The sequence below is a fragment of the Falco naumanni genome, chromosome 4 (assembly GCF_017639655.2).
Source record: "Falco naumanni isolate bFalNau1 chromosome 4, bFalNau1.pat, whole genome shotgun sequence".
Classification (NCBI taxonomy): domain Eukaryota; kingdom Metazoa; phylum Chordata; class Aves; order Falconiformes; family Falconidae; genus Falco; species Falco naumanni.
The window spans coordinates 19,856,111-19,874,135 of record NC_054057.1 but is presented as its reverse complement, the minus strand read 5'-3'; the positions used below and the strand labels follow the sequence as shown (position 1 = coordinate 19,874,135).

At 42.8% G+C, this 18,025-nt stretch overlaps 1 protein-coding gene across 2 annotated transcripts in view; it reads left to right on the top strand.

Moving 5' to 3' along the window:
• The window catches only part of BMPER (BMP binding endothelial regulator), a 145,339-nt gene that overhangs the window by 29,432 nt on the left and 97,882 nt on the right, over positions 1-18,025 (top strand). For both annotated transcript variants that reach the window (XM_040593549.1, XM_040593548.1), the window contains exons 4-6: positions 7,028-7,110; positions 8,648-8,738; positions 9,558-9,640. In XM_040593549.1, the coding sequence (XP_040449483.1) occupies positions 7,028-7,110; positions 8,648-8,738; positions 9,558-9,640 (257 nt within the window). The remainder of the gene's footprint in view (positions 1-7,027; positions 7,111-8,647; positions 8,739-9,557; positions 9,641-18,025) is intronic.

The window sequence follows — 18,025 nt, the reverse complement described above, 5'->3', positions numbered from 1 at the left end:
GAGTCTACCAGAGAATGGAATCACAGCCCAGGCAACAGCAGCGCTAGTTCCCCTGAATAGTGAATATCCAAAGCTATTGTAGTTAATTGCACATTTCTTGGAAAGAATATACAATATTATGGTGGAGGGTTGCAGCCAATTTCAACTATTAGGCCTGGCTTAAAAAGGAAGTTAGAGGGAGGTTATGAGTTTATCAGTGATCTGGCTATTCTACGAACGCCTTGCAGGAGCCATACACACATTTGGTGCCTTGTTGACCTGTGGACGCCCCTAGTGTGAGACAGCTGGTACCAGTTTGGTGCCCTCCTGTGAGACTGGCCAGGTGGGTATTTGTGGGGGCCCTGACTGGGGCACCATGCCTTGCCACCCATCCTCACATGCTCTAAGGCAAGCTGTCAGAGGCAAGGGTGTGACCTAATACATGAATGGGGGGTGGGGGTGGGCTGGGAAGATGGTTATGTATCTTCCTGCTAAAACTTTTTTCACCTTCATCTGAATAATCTAGTCCTGGCATCTGTCAGAGACTGCTTATGGAAAAAGATAGTCTGGGGACATAATAAAGACTTAACTTTTCTCTTGGCTTTTCTCACTGCCTCTCAGTCTTCTGATAACTTGCTCCAGCTCTGAATCAGGAGGCCTGTTTGTTGAGGCTGGAGATACAGGTTGTTCTCAACGTTCATTCAGTTTCTAGCTTTGTATTTCAAGTAAAGGCAGAAATTTTGAAGCAGTGACTTATAGATGCTAAGGACAGTGTCATCCGGTACCATCACAGTGGCAGCTTTGATTACTTCTGGTTATGCCTAGGGAAAGGTCTCTATCTCTCCATCCTTCGAGTTAACTCTTCTTACAAAGGCCTTAGCAGATACATTTCACATCCCTTGAACATCTGGTGTATACTATCGAGTTCAATAGCGCCTTAAATTTCAGTTTTTCTTATTACCTTGGCTAACACACTTCTCCATTTATGTAAGAAGCTTTTAATGAACTGTCTTGTCATGTTGTCATAAATACTTTTGCAAACACCAGTCTGCAAACATCAAACATCGGTTACCCAGACTTTTATGATCACAGGGAAGTCCTTGAGGATGCTCATGTTAGAAAACAGCACAAGACCTCCATGCTGATATGTTGATGCACTTGTACCTTGTGTGTGGACATTGTGTCCAGTGCAGCATAATCAAAGGAAACTGAAGACCAGGATGGAGGCTTCATGCAACATCCACATGTAACGTTTCTCTGGAACAACATGATAAACATCTTAGGACACTTAATACAGGAATAAGAATTTCTTTCACTGTTTGAAACTGTGAGCTGTACTGATCATGAATGATTTTTCTGGTGTGAGGAGATTGGGTATAAATGGCAAGTAATTGTGTCACCAAGCAACATCATTCATGACACCCCTCATAACCATGAGACGTCACAGTTCTCCAGCTGCCAGGCTTGGCAAGCACATCCAGTATCAGCTCAAGATTCAATGGCAGCTCTAACTTCGTGGCATTTTGGATCGCCAGGATCTTATGGATCCCACAGAGCAACTTCCCCCCCATATATATTGTGAAACACAAGACATTTGAGAAGGTGAAATTCAGTCCCAGTGGGGTGCAGGGGGCAAGAACAGCACTGGGAGGAGCTGATTGTTCCTGCTGCTATTTGGTCAGTGAGTATGAGCTGCTTTGCATCATGTGCCTGTGAACTGTGCAGTTCTGGCACAGTTTCACCCCATGGTCATCTTGCTCTGCTGTGCTGCGCACCCTTTCCGTGGCCCCTGCGCCTTGTGTCCCCTGGGTATTGTAACTGCGATGGTGCAGCTGCAAATAGGTTTGATTGTGCTCAGTTATAAAATAAAGAGTTGGATTTTCACTACTTAGAGTTACACTTAATAAGCATGGGAGATTTGGTATATATTTTCATGCTTCTGTGTTGACAAATGAAGACCAACGTTACCCAATAGGAAGTTTAATTTTCTAGCAGCTGTCAATGGCTTTACCATCATTAAAACATGTAAAAGTATATTTCATAATAGGTGTATGTATGATTCACAGTTCTTTTATTTTGGCCAACAGTTTTCATGCCAGGGAAATACTGCAGAATGTGCAAATTATTGGTGGGTGGGTTTTTTTTTTGTTTGGGGTATTTGGATTTTTTTGTTGGGCTTTTTTTTTTTTTTTACTTTATTTTATTTGATTTTTGGTGTGGTTTTGGGTGTTGTTTTTTGGTTTTTTGTTTGTGTTTTGTTTTTTTTTTTTTTTCTAGAACTGCTATTTAGTGTTAGCATGCCTGAATACCTCCCTGAGGATTAATTTATCAAACACTAAATAAAACATGTCTTCTGACTGTTTTCTTTTTCCTAATGTTTATTTTCCATGCCAATAGAGAGGTTACTTTTTTAAATAGAAAGTGGAGGGAAACCAAGAGAAAGACTTAATAGGAGAAGAAAGATCCTGAAGAAATGAGGGATGGGGAGCCAGTCTATTGTGCACCAATCTATCACTTTCTCTTGGGAGAAAAAGGAAATGACTTGTCTATAAAATTCTCATTAGCCTAAAATAAGCAAAAATCTCTTCTGGAATCTTATTAGGCAATGTCAAATTGAGTAATAAAGGCTTGTTTTTAATGAACTCCTGAGGACACTGGTTGAGCTTTAGCGCTACTAAACTGTCTCTCACAGTCAATTTCCCTATCGTCATGATACTGCTTGGTGCTGGGGTGTCTGGAGTAAGAAAAAAAAAGGGTCATTTAACAATGTTATTGGATTTGGAAAGACAAATGACTTCCTGATTGCCAGCTTGTCCACATGCCAATAACAAAATCTGCTATCATTTGCGTTTTTTGTTATTCCAGTCCAATTCCACATGAAGATGCTTTTTTTGGAATTAAATTGCTCTCTTTCAAACTAAATTGGCCAAAGGTTGATTTATTATGTTTGCAACTAAGGCACTCGAGTAAGGTATGCACAATTTTGAAACAAAGTAGCTCAGTTCGTAAATTAGAAGTGATTTAACTATTTTATTGTCATTTTTTGTGCAGTAATGACTCAGTTCTAGAGGATCATTTTGCCTTTATGAGGTGACTAGAAGGTAATTAGCAACTTCCATGGCATATACAACAGTTGACCAACTTAAAAGTATTCAGTGGTTTGGTTTGATTCAGATAAGCAACTTTCAGCTTACTTGTTTATCCAGGACTTATCTGAACTATTTGGCTTGAAGTAGGTAGTAGGAACAAAACCTGCAGCTAACTGAAAGTTAATATGTTACATTAATAAAACACCAACTATTCTTAAAGAAAGAAACAGGAAAGACTAAAAAATTAGGACACACTCCTTGAGTGATATGAATCACCTTAGCTCTGTGAAAATTCATATAGACCACTGCTATTTAACTTCCTTCTGTGTGTAGAAATCTAAAGGTTTTCTTTACAGGGTATATGTCACGGGGTCAAATTTACCTATTAATGTCAAATCTGTTACTTTTCATGTACTCCTTAGAATATTCTCAGGCTTTTTGGATTCCCCTCTTGAAAACCTCCTCTGTAGCCCTTTCTTTTAAAGTTTTCTTTAAAGTGTGTATTCAGGCAGAAGTAAGTGGGTGGCATTTGTGACTGTGCTAAGCTCTGATCTTTCTTGATTTATTCTTTTCTCCTGCTCTCCCTTTCAAATGGTGGATGGAGACAGTAAGTTAATGTCATAACAATTCCTAAGGGAATTAAAATGGCTTTTAGGAACCTGAAGTATGTTCTGCCATACATCAGGGACTTTGCTGATGCCTTTGGACATGTGATATTCAGTGACTGCTACTTTCCAAACTGAATGTGGTGGACCTTTAACCATGGGCAAGCTAGATCAGCTCAACTGAGTTGGCACATGGAGCGAGGCAGGTTTCACTCAGCTGAGTTTAGGTGAGGCTCGTGAACTTCCATGCTATGAGTAGGTGGGTTAGGAGAGTCCGGGTATATGTTTGTGGGTGTCAGCTGAGAGATTTGTACGTTGAAAGTGAGGTTCAGAAAAACTTAGCTGGTATGCAGGCTTTATTTTGTTTCCCTTTTGAAGAGTGAGTGGTGAGTGTAGCTCTGCAGCATCCAGAGGGCAAAGCGTCAGGGCATGCCTCATCAGAGACAGGCTAAAATCTCACCTGGAGATTGTAAAGCCCTTGCTTTCTTGCCCTCTCTTCGGTTTGCCTGATGTTCAGCCTTCCCCCAGCTCTCACCAAGCCTGCTTGCATCACTGGCTAACTATCCCCTTTGTGCCGTTTTCCTTAACTGAGCATCTGCTGAAATCCAGCTCCCACCGTGCCTCATGCTGGTGCTTGCATGGTACTGCTCCATCTCCCTTATCCAACTGCTGGCCTGTGCCAAAGCTCAGGAGCGATCTTAGTATTTCCAGTGCTTCCACAGACTTTTCCATCCTGCTCTCCATTTCCAATTTTCCCTTTTCCCGCCTGCAAGCTCTCCCTGCTGTGGTTACATCTGGTGTGCTGTCCCCCAGCGCTGGCTACCAGTGACAGAAATCGCTTGTGGGTAGGTGGAGCTGGGCTTCCCCCTTGCTCCCTTGCTGCTTTCCACAGGGGCAATGGCTGGTGCTGCAGGGCAGAGGATTTTGTAGCATACCTCAGTTATGCACCTCAAGGGAGAGCAGTGGTGACTGCATAGATGCACCACCTTCATGATTTCTTGACCAGACTAATCCTCGAACTGAAAATTTCAGTTTAATGTGCACAGCGATGCATGCAGATTAGCCCAGGGTAATAAGCTTTCTTACAGAGGAAACATTTAAAATGAAAGAACGTAATTGGTGAGCAAATATGCAAGGTATTTTGCAGTTGCTAGTTTCCAACATAGCCCTTGATTCTGTATAGTGCTGAAGATACCAGCCCCATCTGGTAAACCACATTTAACATTTATTTGGGTATTTAACAACACAGCTCGTTCCATCTGGAGTGTCCAGCACACATGTAAACTCTTTCTCAGACTGGGACCAGTATGTTAGTATGGCCTTGGCTACTGCAACTTGAGGATACTAAAACACGTTGAGCAGGCTCTTGATATACATTAGGGTTTGCACTGAGCAGAGAGACTGTGCTCAGGCTTAGCCCGGTGTTTTTCAGAATGGGACTTCAAAATGTATGAAAGGAGTATATGGCTTCGTGCTGGAGTATATGGCTTCATCCTCCTCCCTTGACATGTTGGCCTGTGCATGTCAAGAGCTCCCACAGAACTGTAATATGCTGAGAATCTGAACATTTCTTCGTTATTCAGAATTGCTTCATAGGCACTTTGCTACTTAAAAAAAATGCATGCTTTGTGCCTTTCAACATTTGTCAAAGATTGTTATCACAGCCAGCTCTTAGACTACTGACCAACTCCTTAAAAGACATACCTGTTACAGCTTAGGGAAATGAAATGGCCACAGCGTCTCCAAAATTTCTCCCGTGTTGCTCTGCATTTAGCTTGGAAAAATTTCTGAATACTGCAGATCCTGAAGTACAGGTCTTCTGTTGTTTAAGATCTGAACTGGAGGCAGTTAACACATTTGTACATGACCTTTATATATCAGGTTTCCTTTACATTTTGGGTTGCATTCAAGATGGTTTTTGTGGGGATTTGAAGTTACTCAGCAGTTCACAGCTGTGACCCTCAAGTTTTCTTGTACAGTGAGCTGAAAGGTTTGCTGTTGTGAGGCTGATAACTTGCATTTGTTTTCAGAAGGGCATAAAACGTAGCCCAAGGCAGTTCAGGACAGTGCAGCCGACACAGCAGAGAACGACGAGGGCAGCTGCTGAGGCAGGGTGTGGAAGGAGAGTGGTGCTTGCGGCATTGTTTGACCAATCATAGTTTTCTACTTGGTGACTCTATGTATATGATATTTTTTCAAAGTCTCTGGCAAGACTCCTGTTGATTTCTTGGGCTCTTTGATCAGGCTCATTTTGAATAAAATAGACTAGGAAAAAAAACCTCGAAGCAGTAAATGGAAAATGGGCATTTTTCCTGCAGAAAACTGGGGTATGTGTTCCTTCTAATTTTTTTCCAGAAACACTTTAAGTCGCCAAAGAATTAATTTTTTATTGAAACAATTTTGCATTCATAAACTAACTCTTTTAAAACAAGTATTTTATTTCTGCTTAATATGTCTTTTCTAGTTTTGTTTTTCCCATGAGTTACGCTTCTCGTTTTGTTCCTTTTTGCTTTTCCCTTTTGCAAGATACCAGAAAACAACAAAAGAATGGGAAGGGAAACTAGTAGGAACATGTAATAAAAAATGTGAAAATTAACGTTTGGGTTTTTGGTTGTTTTCCAAATGGCTCAATGGAACTTCATTTTGCGCAAACAGTGTGTGCTGATCCTATGCATGGGCAAACCGACCTATTTTTCTGTGTACAAAGCTGTCATATAGCACACAAAGATACATAAAGCCCACCTGTGGGACTCTAATATGTCCTGCTCAGAGCTTCACCACCCACACAGAAGAGCTTGATGGCTTTTAGTTTATGTGGATGTTGATCTCTTCTGTCATGAAAGTGAAAAGGTATAAAGGAGGGGTAGCTCTGCCAGTGTCACTTGGTCCATGCCAAGCGGCGCTGGCTGAGAGCTGTCCTGGGGGTTTTGGTTAATGGATGAGGATAGCATGGCCAGGCTGGATGATGAATGTTTGCAGCTTTTCTCTTACCGTTTCTCCTCCCTCCCTTCACTCCAGTGCATGAGTGGCTGAGTGGCTCCTGAACAGGCTGCGGAATAAGCATTGACATCCATTTTTAGTTAAATTGTCACTGATTCAGGTTTGTCTTGAGCGGTGGTAGTTAGTAAGGAGTTTGGCCAACCATGCATCAGCAGCAGATGTCTGGGGTAGTGATGGTGCCAGCCCTCCCAGGACATGGTCCTTCAGGTCTGTTCCAGCTCCCAGCTCTACCTCTTCCCTTAATGGGGGGAAGAAGATGGGTGGTATTTGGCGTGGTGCTCTGTGATCCGCAGCAGCAGCCTCCCTCAAGATCATTGCATTCGGCTGAGCTGACCAGCTTGTCTCTTCCTCTAGATTGCAGTTTTGGAGGAAACACGTACAACAGCTCCATGAAATGGCACCTCCCTAGTAACCCCTGTGTTACATACCAGTGCCAGGTAAGGCTGTCATCAGCATCGCGCTAATTGAGTTGTGAGCTTTACTCATGAAATTCTGAGCCTTGTTTTATCCAATTCAAATCAGCTGAAACATTTTATACCCGAAGCACAATAGGGACCTTGCATTTAAAGTAGTTTGAATCCACTCAGACATGGCCAGCTATAACCAGACATTCAGAAGGGTAGGTGTTATCTGGCTTGAGTACCGTGATACTGAGAGATTGCTGCAGGAGGGGTACGCAGCCATGCCATTTCATGCTGCCTTGACCTTGAAATAAGTCCTCCTTTTTTTCAGCATGCTAAGCCTTTTGTGAGATACAAACTATTACTGTAATAATCAGACACTTATGTGTGTATGTGTTCACAGGTTTTACCTGGGATGTTCTTTAAGAGAAACCCACAACCGTATCTTCTTTTCCTAGGCTCCTGTGCTGTTACCACTGTGGTATTTTTGGTAGTTTGCCTGTTTGCAACCACAACATGTGCAAGATTGTCCATTTTCAGGCACAAACCAAGTAATTACATAAGGAATTTTAGGTTCTGTCTGTGAACAGGTCTGCCATTTTTGCTGACAGTTGGATCCGGTTTTAGTAATAACACTCAGGCAGCTACTAAGAATTGCAGCTGTTGGAAAGAGGAGAGATGGATGAGACCTGCTACAAACAGGAGAAAAGAGTTTCAAGATTTTTTCTGTGATGCTTCTGTTCTATGAAATTCACCTGCATTTTTAAAGTAAACTACGCAGAATGAAGTTATAGCAGCAGTATTCTGTATCCTTGCACTTAATGAAAAGATACAATGTCAATTTAGATACTCTTATTGCTACTAGCTACTCATGGAATGAGCAATTCTTTATTGCCTGCTTCAGTGTCTAAATGCAGTACTGGGTGATCCTCTTTACCCTAGATCCACACATTTGAAACCAGGTTTCCCCGTCCTCCAACTGCAAAGCTGCAAGCAGTAAAAAAAAAAAAAAAAAAAAAAAGTAACAGCCTTTTGTGCACAGAACCTCACACCCAGATTTGTTCAGGAGGACTCTTGACTTCTGGGACAAGAAGTACAGGAAATGTTAATTTACTAATACTTATCAGGCAAAGCATCAAAGATAAGCGTCTCCCCTCTACAGAACAAGATGCTTTTATCTGCTTTCTAAGTCTTTTTTTTTCCTCCAGTGGGAAAAGGACAAGAATGCCTCACGACCTGCCTGTTTTCACCAGAGCCACATGGCAGATTATTGAGCCTAAGAATTCCTGATAAAGCAGGATTCCTTTTCCTAAGAAGGTGCTTGGTTTGTTACCTGATGCATTTTAAGGCAAAGCCTGTGTCTGGAGTCAGGGAGACTCAAGTGGATCTTTTGACTGTGGATTAACCTGAATTCTGATAGCAGGCAGCAGGTACAGACAGAAAAGATGTTTTGAAATCCAGTGCTCCACACCATGTGCCGGGCTTTAATTGCACTGCTAGTAATTGTGGATTTTTGCTTGTTAAAGCAACCACAACGCTAACAACGAACATGTCTGATCTGCATCTTTTTCAGGAAGGAGTGATAGTAGAGTCGGAGGTACAGTGCGTTGTTCATTGCAAAAACCCTTCCAAACTCACGGGAATGTGTTGTCCTGTGTGTCCAGGTGAGATTTCATGGAAAGATGCTGTTCCACATGTGCAACTGTATTTCTGATGATAAATATCATTACCTGGGAGGTTGCCTCTAACTTCTCCGTTACGCTTGACAAGTTACTAAAATGTGGGCCAGTGGCTCACAATGTACCAAATGATGGAAGAAGAGAGTGCTTAATATTTTTTAGTAGAGGACATGCAGACTAGGGGATTCATGGGCAATAGCCTGTGATGATATCCACAGATGTATTTACATAATTTTTCAGAGGTTCTGTCAGCTCCTTTTGCCCGGCTGATGACTGCGATTTTGTTAGAAGGGGAAGTATAAGGGTAATCCTGAAAAAAAATTAAAGAGAATCATTTCTGGAAGGGGAGTGGGAATGGGTTACCTTTGTGAAGCATGGTAGCAAACTAACATGATTTTATAGATTAATCTGATTTTTAACAGAGGTTTTGTAAGCAAGCACTGCTCCAGTTGTGATCGAATGGGTTTATTATATATTCTAATAGGTTATAATTTTTGCCCACATCTAATATAAACTCAGGGAGTAAGAACGATTAGTAAAAAGCAAAAAGCTTGTTGCAAAGCCACTTGTGATGGAAGACCTGGCAGCCTTGACTTCACTAGTGCAAATTTATCTGCTGTAGAAGGATGCTTGCTTTCCCCCAAAAGATACTGAGGGGTTCTCAAGCCTTTGAAGGCTTCTAAAGTGATTTGTATCAGAGAGGATGGTACCATTTACTTTCCATGTTGTCCTATGGTGGGGTGTATTATAGAGAAAAGACAGTCTTCTATCCTGAGCTAAACTTATTCAAATGCTGTTTTCCAGGTTGTATATTTGAAGGGAGACTTTACAATGAAGGAGAAGAATTTAGGCCTGAAGGAAATAAATGTACCAAGTGTTCTTGTATTGTAAGTATTTGCCTTTTGGCATTGCATCTCCCTGTATGAACTTCAAAAGCCACATTATTATTGCCATAACAAAGCAAAAAATATAAGGAATTCAACACTGTTATGCATTCTTCTCTTGGAGTTCAGGTTTCTGTTGAAGATTTCACTGCGCTAATACATTTTATCACTCGTATTTTGAATTTAGCACCTTTTCTGTGACTTTACGCTGTAGGCAGAGCAGGTTATTTGAGGGTCAATGTGTTACATTAGAGATGCTTTTTTGTGATGGGATCATGCAAGAAGAGACAGAAAGCTTTTCGGGCTTCATTTATCGATCAACACTACTTATTAGATGTTTCCTTAAACCGATCTTTCACAAGGATTCCTTTCAGCTGTATGCAGCAACGGTCTTTGCTCTGAATTACTGAGTGAAAGGATGAAGGGTAGCCTACTTAGGCTGTCCCAGGTGGATTTTGGCTTGATGTTTAATGAAAAGGTCATATCCTGGATTTTATTCTTGACTAGCAACAATAGAGAGAGGAAGTAATAATTGCATCCTTTGGGTAATGAGCACAGGCTTCTCATTCACTTCCATTAAGGCAAAAGATAATGCTGTGTGAGTTGGGGCAGATAACTTGGGCTTCATTGGTGTGATCTGTGAGACTGGTAAAATGCAAAGTTCAAACCACTGCTTTTGTTACAATCGATGGGCTGGTTGTCAGCAGATAATGCAAGGCTGGGGAACTCTGCATTTCAGTAGAATGCCAAGAGTTCTGTCAGTACCAGACACAGCTCTCCTGCATCATGAAAATAAAATAAAACAGGGGAGAGAGAAGAGTGTAATTCAAAAATTAATAAGTTTATACACAGACACATATGCACATTTAATGAAACTACTGCAGAGAACTTGGACTGGTTTGTGGGAGAAAAAACCTGGTAATCTGCAAAATTAATTTACGTTAAATCATTACTTCTCCTGTAGAGAATCGGGCTACTCAGGTTGTTCTGTTGCGTTTGGTTTTATAAAGTTTTAATCCTGTAATAGTGAAAATATGCTGTCACGCATGTCACAGTGATATATGCCCTGGGCTTCTGCTCTGCTGAATGCCTCATGTCCCAGGCTGAGGAACATTGCTCCCTTTGTACTTGGTGGGTCCCCTTCTCAGTTCAGCTTCAGCTGCAAAGCAGTAGCTTTATGCTCCAGCTTTCCTTAGTCATGTTCCTCAGGGGAAGGCAGGTCTGAATGGTTGAGAAGTCTGTGGAGACATGCTTGAGTCTTCTCGGGCTGCACTTTGCTCTTTCGTAAGTACTGTACAGATGTTGCCTATTGCCTAGTTGTTGGTGTGCCAATATTTCCTTGATCAACTTTCCTTTGTTCCCTAAACAGCAAAAGCAACTGTGCTGAGAAAAGCATGGGAGGTGGGAGATACTTGAAGAGAGCTATATAAAGAAATATAGGAGCATAGGGTCAGACCTGAGGGTCTTTCCTGGACAGCACACATCAGCAGACCTGGGCTGCAGAGCCCAGTCTTTGGAAAGCTCTTTGGGAGTTCAAGTTTGTGGGATTTTCGGCTCCAAGTGGTGCCTACTAGATACTGTTGAGCTTCTAAAGAATGCAAACTGGGTGTTAAGATGGGTGTCTTTTGTTGTTTTTAACATGCATTGCTTGTGCAAATGAGGAAAAAATGGGCATCTTGGGAGCTGGGGATCCCGGTCTCCATGGAGCAGGCTGGCTGGCTGCGGGGCTTCCCTTGCGCTCCGAAGGGTGGGGGAAGCCAGGGCACAGTTGCATGGGGGCGATGCGCTCAGTCCTTACCTGCCGTGCATCCATTAATCTGGTTTCTGCTTAACACCCCTTGTGGTTCTGGTTATTGTCACTGCAAACCGGACCTAACCCACCCAACTGATTTCATGGAGGTCACCCAAACAGCCGTTAGCTAATAACTTTTGGGTTGCTACCGAGCCGGGCAATGCCGGCAGCAGTGAGACAGAGATGAAAGGCCCTGTATTCCATTACCAGTCTCCTAAGCAAGCCGCTCCTTGGGGCGACTAAGATTTCGCGCTGAAAATGAAAATGTATCACCTCTCACTCAATGCATATTGCCTGTCAGGAGCGAACGAGCTGGCTTTTAATGACTCGGTTTCTCTGGGGAGAGGCATTTGTGTAAGGAAGGTGGACGGGATAATAGGGATCTCCTCGCACCCCGGCTGAAACCCAGCTGTCTCGCAGTAATTCATCTGTCTGGCCCATTCCTGCTTTTCGTGATAGGCCAGCAGCCTGTTCTAGAGAAACCTTGGATATTTTCCCTGCCATAAGCACCTACTTAAATGAAGGACTGGCTGCTTTAATCAAGTGTTATTTCTCAGATACTACTTTTATGAGGTCGAGAGTGTGTTTCTGCTTGAACAGTGAGAGCACTTGGCTTACATGTTTCCTTTCCTACAGCCGGCATTAAAATAGTCAGACTGTGATTATCTTAAATGTTTTCATTTTCTCTTTTGATGTAGCACGTTTTGGGGGGAGCAAAAAATACTGGAGGGGGAAGGAAAGCGAGCCAAGGAAGGAGGAGAGGAGGTTTGGCAGGAAAGTGACCTTGCGTGAGAGTGGTAACCATGGAGAAGCTTATCTTTAAATGGTAGTATCCAAACTCATAACTAGCCCCTTTTGACTCACACCGCTGTTACCCAGAGCATGGGCGCTGCGCGTTTTGGCATGTGAGGCATGCGGCGGTACGAGGTACCACCATGCTGAGAGCCAGCAGCGCTATGGAGACGCCGCAGCCCAGGACCTCTCTTCCTCCACACCCCCACGGAAAGAAGGCAAGCAGACCTTCTCAGGAAAGGGTTGGAGGCTGGGTTATGGCATTGCCGGGATGGCCAAGGGCCAGGAGAGGGAAGGGTCGCATGGTCTGTCTGTACTGCAGGGAGGCATGTCATGGGGACGATTGTCAGCAGGGTGTCCACACAAGTTTGGTCCCCAGGCAGCATCGTTTCACAAATGCAACACCAGCTTCTTAGCTGCTCTTCCAAATGAAGCAAATAAACCCCAAATGGCTGGAAGCAGAGCGTGGGGATTCGGGGCCCTTGGAGAGCAGAATTTAAAAGCATCCTCTGCTGGATCTCCTTTGCATCACTGGGGGCTTTTGTACACCACTGCTCGGGCGTGCTCAGAGGGACTCAAGAGGCACACAGCTCCTGGTCTGCAGTTATATTTGTGGGTCTGTGAAGGAGATACCTTGTCACTTATGTTCCTGAGAGTTAAGGTGCAAAAACTGCATAATGAAAGTTTTGCATAATGAAAGTTTTGCACAAAGAAAAGGAAATCACACTGAGAAAATCTGTTTCAAAATCAATGAGTAGCAGGCGTTGCAACTGTGATAAGTAATGAGAAACTACATATGTTAGTGTTTTGGACACTGAGGATGGAATTCATCTCGTCTAGGTCCAGCCAGTCAGAAGTAATGTGTCTGGTCTGAACTACTTATCGGAGCTCCTCTTCAGTTAATGGAGAGAGAGAGGTGGGATGGATTACTCTCTGCAGATGCCTATCTTCCTCTGCTAACTACAGGGGGAGTCTGCCCGGCTCCCTGGCCTCTGTGGTGCTGAGGATGGCTGAGGTGGGTCCCGCCTGTGCAGTCAGCAGGGTGATAAAGCACCCTGATACTGCTTTGAAGGCCTAGCTTTAGCAGGTACCGCGAGCTGCCGAAATACGTTCCCACCACAACAGGCTGGGGGGCAGATACTCCAGCCTACTGGGAAACTCAGGGGAACACGCAATTAAATGTATCCTCAGTGAAGGCTGGTAGCAGAAGCTATGTCCAAATTCAAATTGCCATCCTCAGTGCAGTGCCAAATGCTGATCTTCCCAAATTTCCCTGTACTCCAGCGGCTTTGATTCAGCTCCAACCTGCAGCAGACACTGTCTGCCCCCACTCTGGGGGCTCAGGAATAGAGACGAAGGGTTGTCGTCTGGGGTGAAAAAGCAAAGACTCGGTAGGAGGAGTGTTTGCTTTCTGAAAGTTAGTGGCATAAGTAGAAGTGGTTGGCTTGTGGGTGGATGCAAATGGAAATTAGTAATACTTCAGAAATACGGGATATGGAGGGGTTGTCACTGTGTCTCTCTAAGACACGACCCCTCACCCCACCCCCCACCCCAAATTTTGCCTGCAGATTTTTTGCAAGGCTAGAAAGTTTGATTTTCTGACTAGCCTAATAAAAACACAGTCTTCCAGGCAGGTGAAGAAGTATGGCTGTGCAAGTAGGTGTGGAAGAGCAAGGACTTGGTATGTGCTGAACTTCAGCAATAAAAATAATGCAGCAGAGAGACATAGTGTCCTGTTAGTTATTCTTTCTTTATCTGATTTTCTTCCGACTTAAAAAAACATACCCGCTTCTGTGGAGATGGTGCACTACGTATGCCATGTCTGAAATATTAAATTCCTTTAATTTTGGAAATATCAAAGTTTAAAAAAATATTTTGACATTTTAAAAAAAAATGTTGGTTAGAAAACAAAGTGAGGCTTTTTCTTTCCTCTCATTGACATGCCTAGCCATTTTTAATGTTGTTTTTTTTTTTATTTCTCCCCAAAAATGAAAAAAAAATTCTCAAAACATGTGCCTGTGAAGAAGTTAAAAACAATTTTAATAAAAGTCATGGAGTAAAGTTAAAAATAAAATCAATCACAGTTTTTTTCTGAAATACAATTAACTCTGGAATAGCAATGCAAGTGGGCGTAATTCAGAGTAATTATTCAGTGTAAATGATCCGTATTCATAACCACTTCAAATCTCAGACTTTGGAAAGTATCTTTCTGTGGCAAGCTCTCATTTCCTCCCTCTGTGGACATTTGAATTTCATCCTAGATCTTTCCTATCTGCAGAGCATCCTAGCTCACCTAGTCCAAGTGTGTTCCCAGCTCATGCTGCAGAAACCCTTTCTCACACTTTTGCTTTTGGTGAGGATCAAAGGGGTCTTTCTATGCAGCAAAAGACTGTGCCCAGTTCGGGCACCTTTCCAGGGGAGCAGAGAGATGACTCTTTAAGCGTCATGGGTCCAGAACATGCAGCATCTTTCTCATATCCCTTCCTTCCTAAGCACCTTTTGCTCACCCCTCCTACCCTTCAGGGTTCGGTTCAGATTTGCTTTCCATGCGTCAGCATAGCCCGTGCTCCTCTGGCCCTGCAGTCAGAGGGGTCTGCGCCAGCTGTGCTTCCTTCTCCTCCATCGTTCCGCAGAGGTAGTGCTACCCAGTTGTTTTTATTTCTGAGAAAGCATCTATAGCACCCAGTCAATGTATGAGTGCCCGTTGTGCTTCATATCATAAGGACATGTATTTCTGTCCCCAAGAGAAGAGAACATGGAAGAAGAATGTGAAGAAAGACAAAAGTGGGATTTGGCAGATTTCTGGGGGGAATTTTTCCTGCTGGAAAGGGAGGGTGGAAATGCCGAGGAATTGGAGGAAGGAGCTCTGCCTTTATAAGGCTCTTGTTTAGGCAGCGACTGTCTTTCTGGTTTGATGATCCAAGACAGCATTGTGATAATTAATGAATTAAGCAATACTAGAAGCCGTGAAAGACTTAAAACTTCCTGGGTACCTGAAGGGCCTTAAGTAAATGCTGATAAACACCACCCTGACTGTGTGTTGCGTGAGCAACCTCTTGCGTACAGAGAAAAAGTGTCCAGGACTTTCTATCATTTAAAAGAAATGAATGCACAGAGCAGGATCTATTTTGCATTCCTAAAGCATATAAAGAAAAAAATAGTGCAGATCGACCACATTTAAATGGTGATAATAAAGGCTTATACCTTGAGTGTAGGTTGCTGTCACTTTTGAGAGGAAAGGAACAGAGCTTATGCTGTCAGATGTCTGTCCTCTGTTGCATTAAACTTTCCCTAATTAACAGGCTGAGATTGATTGTTCTTATTGACAAAGAAGAATTAAGTACACAGAGCTTTAACAATAAAGGAGAGCTGTTAAAAGGCAGCCGCTGATGAGGGGACTATTTTTATTGGCGTTGGGCTGCAATGAAGACTACAAAATTCTCTGCTGTAACTCACTCCTTGCAAAGGCAAGTAACTGTCTTGGAGGGAAAACAAAGAACCTGGTTAAAGTAAGCAAACAAATAAACAAAAAAAGGACCTGCTGGCCAGCAGGGGATGAAAGGGTTGCACGTGGTTTCCGAAGCGCCCTGCCAAGACAAAGGTTTTATGTGAGAAATGGCTGTAGCACTTCTGGTAAGTGGCTTCAAATGGGAATGCGTGTGGCATCTCGTGGGAACGCTTGTGTGCAGAATTGATTTGGGTCTAAAAGATTCCCACAAGTGGTGGTAGGAAGCAGTAAAAGCAATAGCTTGTCAATTAACAGGGCTTTTGTTTGCCAAATATTTTATGGGGAGTCCAAGACCCTTCTGGCTGGTGTTACAATGAAGGAAAGGCTGAGAAGAGGAGGAGTGCTTGGCTTTCATATTTGTCACCCTTTGGGTTTAAATAAACTTGGATGTCACAGGTTTGGGTCTTGTTATCAGGTAACAATGGTTAATGATTTTAAACTTGCGCACAGCCCTCTGTGTCCTGAGACAAGATGTTGTAGTGTGCACAGGCCTGCTAAATGAATTTACACAGGAGACCCTCATCAACTGCGTAACACCTACTGGTTTTCCTTTTTCAAAAGCAAAAAAGAAAAAAATAATTAAAGGTTAGAGAGAATACACTGTTACCTGCAGGTCTTTGGGTTTTGTTTTTTCCCCTCTCTCAAGTCTGGGATCACTTTGGATCGTGCATTTTTTTAGTTAATCGTTCTGAGCTGTTGACTTTGTTCATGTTGAATGTCTTTTGTAGAAGACGTAAAGTGAAACTTGGGATCATCAAATCTGAATTGCTGTTGAGCTCTAGTGTGATTGCCAAATTCCATCCTGACTCGCTATCAGTCTGCCTAAATTCTCCTTGCTCTTTCCACTGCATCCTACAGCTTCACTTTTGTTTTCTGCCCTGGAAGCATTTTGTGTGTTGATAAGGTAGCAAGTTTCCAACCCTGCCTGATAAACTGTTCTCCAGCTGGCATATGTGACGAATTAACATTTCTTGCACCAAACCAGTCACATAGAAAGGCTAGTCAAAGCTCCTTGGATTCCATCAACTTTTAAAATGTTAATGAACATAGTTATTACTTTTGTTGCCTTATTTAATGATGAGAGACAAGCACATTGGATAGTCAAGGGGAGGAAAAAAATACCCAGCAAATTATTTTCAGGACTGTGACAGGCTGTAACTTTTCTATACAAGCCATCCTCTTAGGCTGAGTGCAGGATAGGCAGGATAATTCTTCGGCTGTCAAAATAGACATGGGAAACAGAAAAGGGGGGAAATAAGTGCTTTGAGACATGACAGTGATTTACTTATTCTGCCTTTAAGCTGTCAGAAATAAAATTTGACTAGGAGCCAAACTATCATAACATCTTTGGCACTCTTCTGTGGGTACATCAACCTGAAGGAAAGCTGCAGAAATCCTTGCGGGCAACTTGGGGCTGGGGTCAGCAGTGGGATGAAAGCTTCCAGCTTGTACTGTAGGTGCTTGAATACGGAAGGTGAGTCCTTAAAAAAGCAAAAGGCTTTCTAACTTTCTAATCTAGTGATAGAAATTGCCTGGATGTCTTAACTTTCTCCCAGGAAGTCACACTCCCATGGTACCTAAACTTCTGTCCCAAACATGACTGGAACACCATTGAACATGACAATCCTGAGCTTCATTGAAAACCAAAGAAGTTTTCAGCTCTCTGCCAGAAGCTTTGAAACAAAGCCTTGAGATTTTCTTCAGAATGCAGATGTGTGGGGGGGGTTGGTTTGGTTTGGTTTTTTAAACTGGAGTTTAGAGGCATTACTCAATGTTTTGTGCTCTAATCATTGAGATGGAAATTTCTTTATCGCCTCTACTTGGGTGTCAGAGCCAATGCAATTGAAAGTGCAAAGTCCAGATTTCCAGCAGGCTCAGATCTGATGTTTGAGGCGTCTAAGCCCAAAAGGATTTGAGTGGCTCGCATGCTTTGTCTGGTTTCTTTTCCCTTTTTTCTTTCTCCAGAACACAGCACCAGGAGAGTAGAACAGAAGCTAATGTGCCAATAGTGTCTTTCTTCACAGGAAGAAGCAGAGCTGGCCTCAGCACTGAGAGCATAGCAATGAGGAGAGTCTTGTTCCTTTTACTATCCTCTGCTTTGCACCCAAGTATTCAACATGCTGAGTAAAAATTTGAAAATGAGAAAATAATTAATTCCAAGAAGTCTAAGGATTTTGTGCTTTTCAGCACTCCGTCTGTTCTCTGCCTCCCTCTCCTAGTTGCAGCATAACTTTCCTTCCCCTGGATGCAGCTGAATAGCAATTCTTCCTCACAATCCCAGTTGCTGATGCACTAT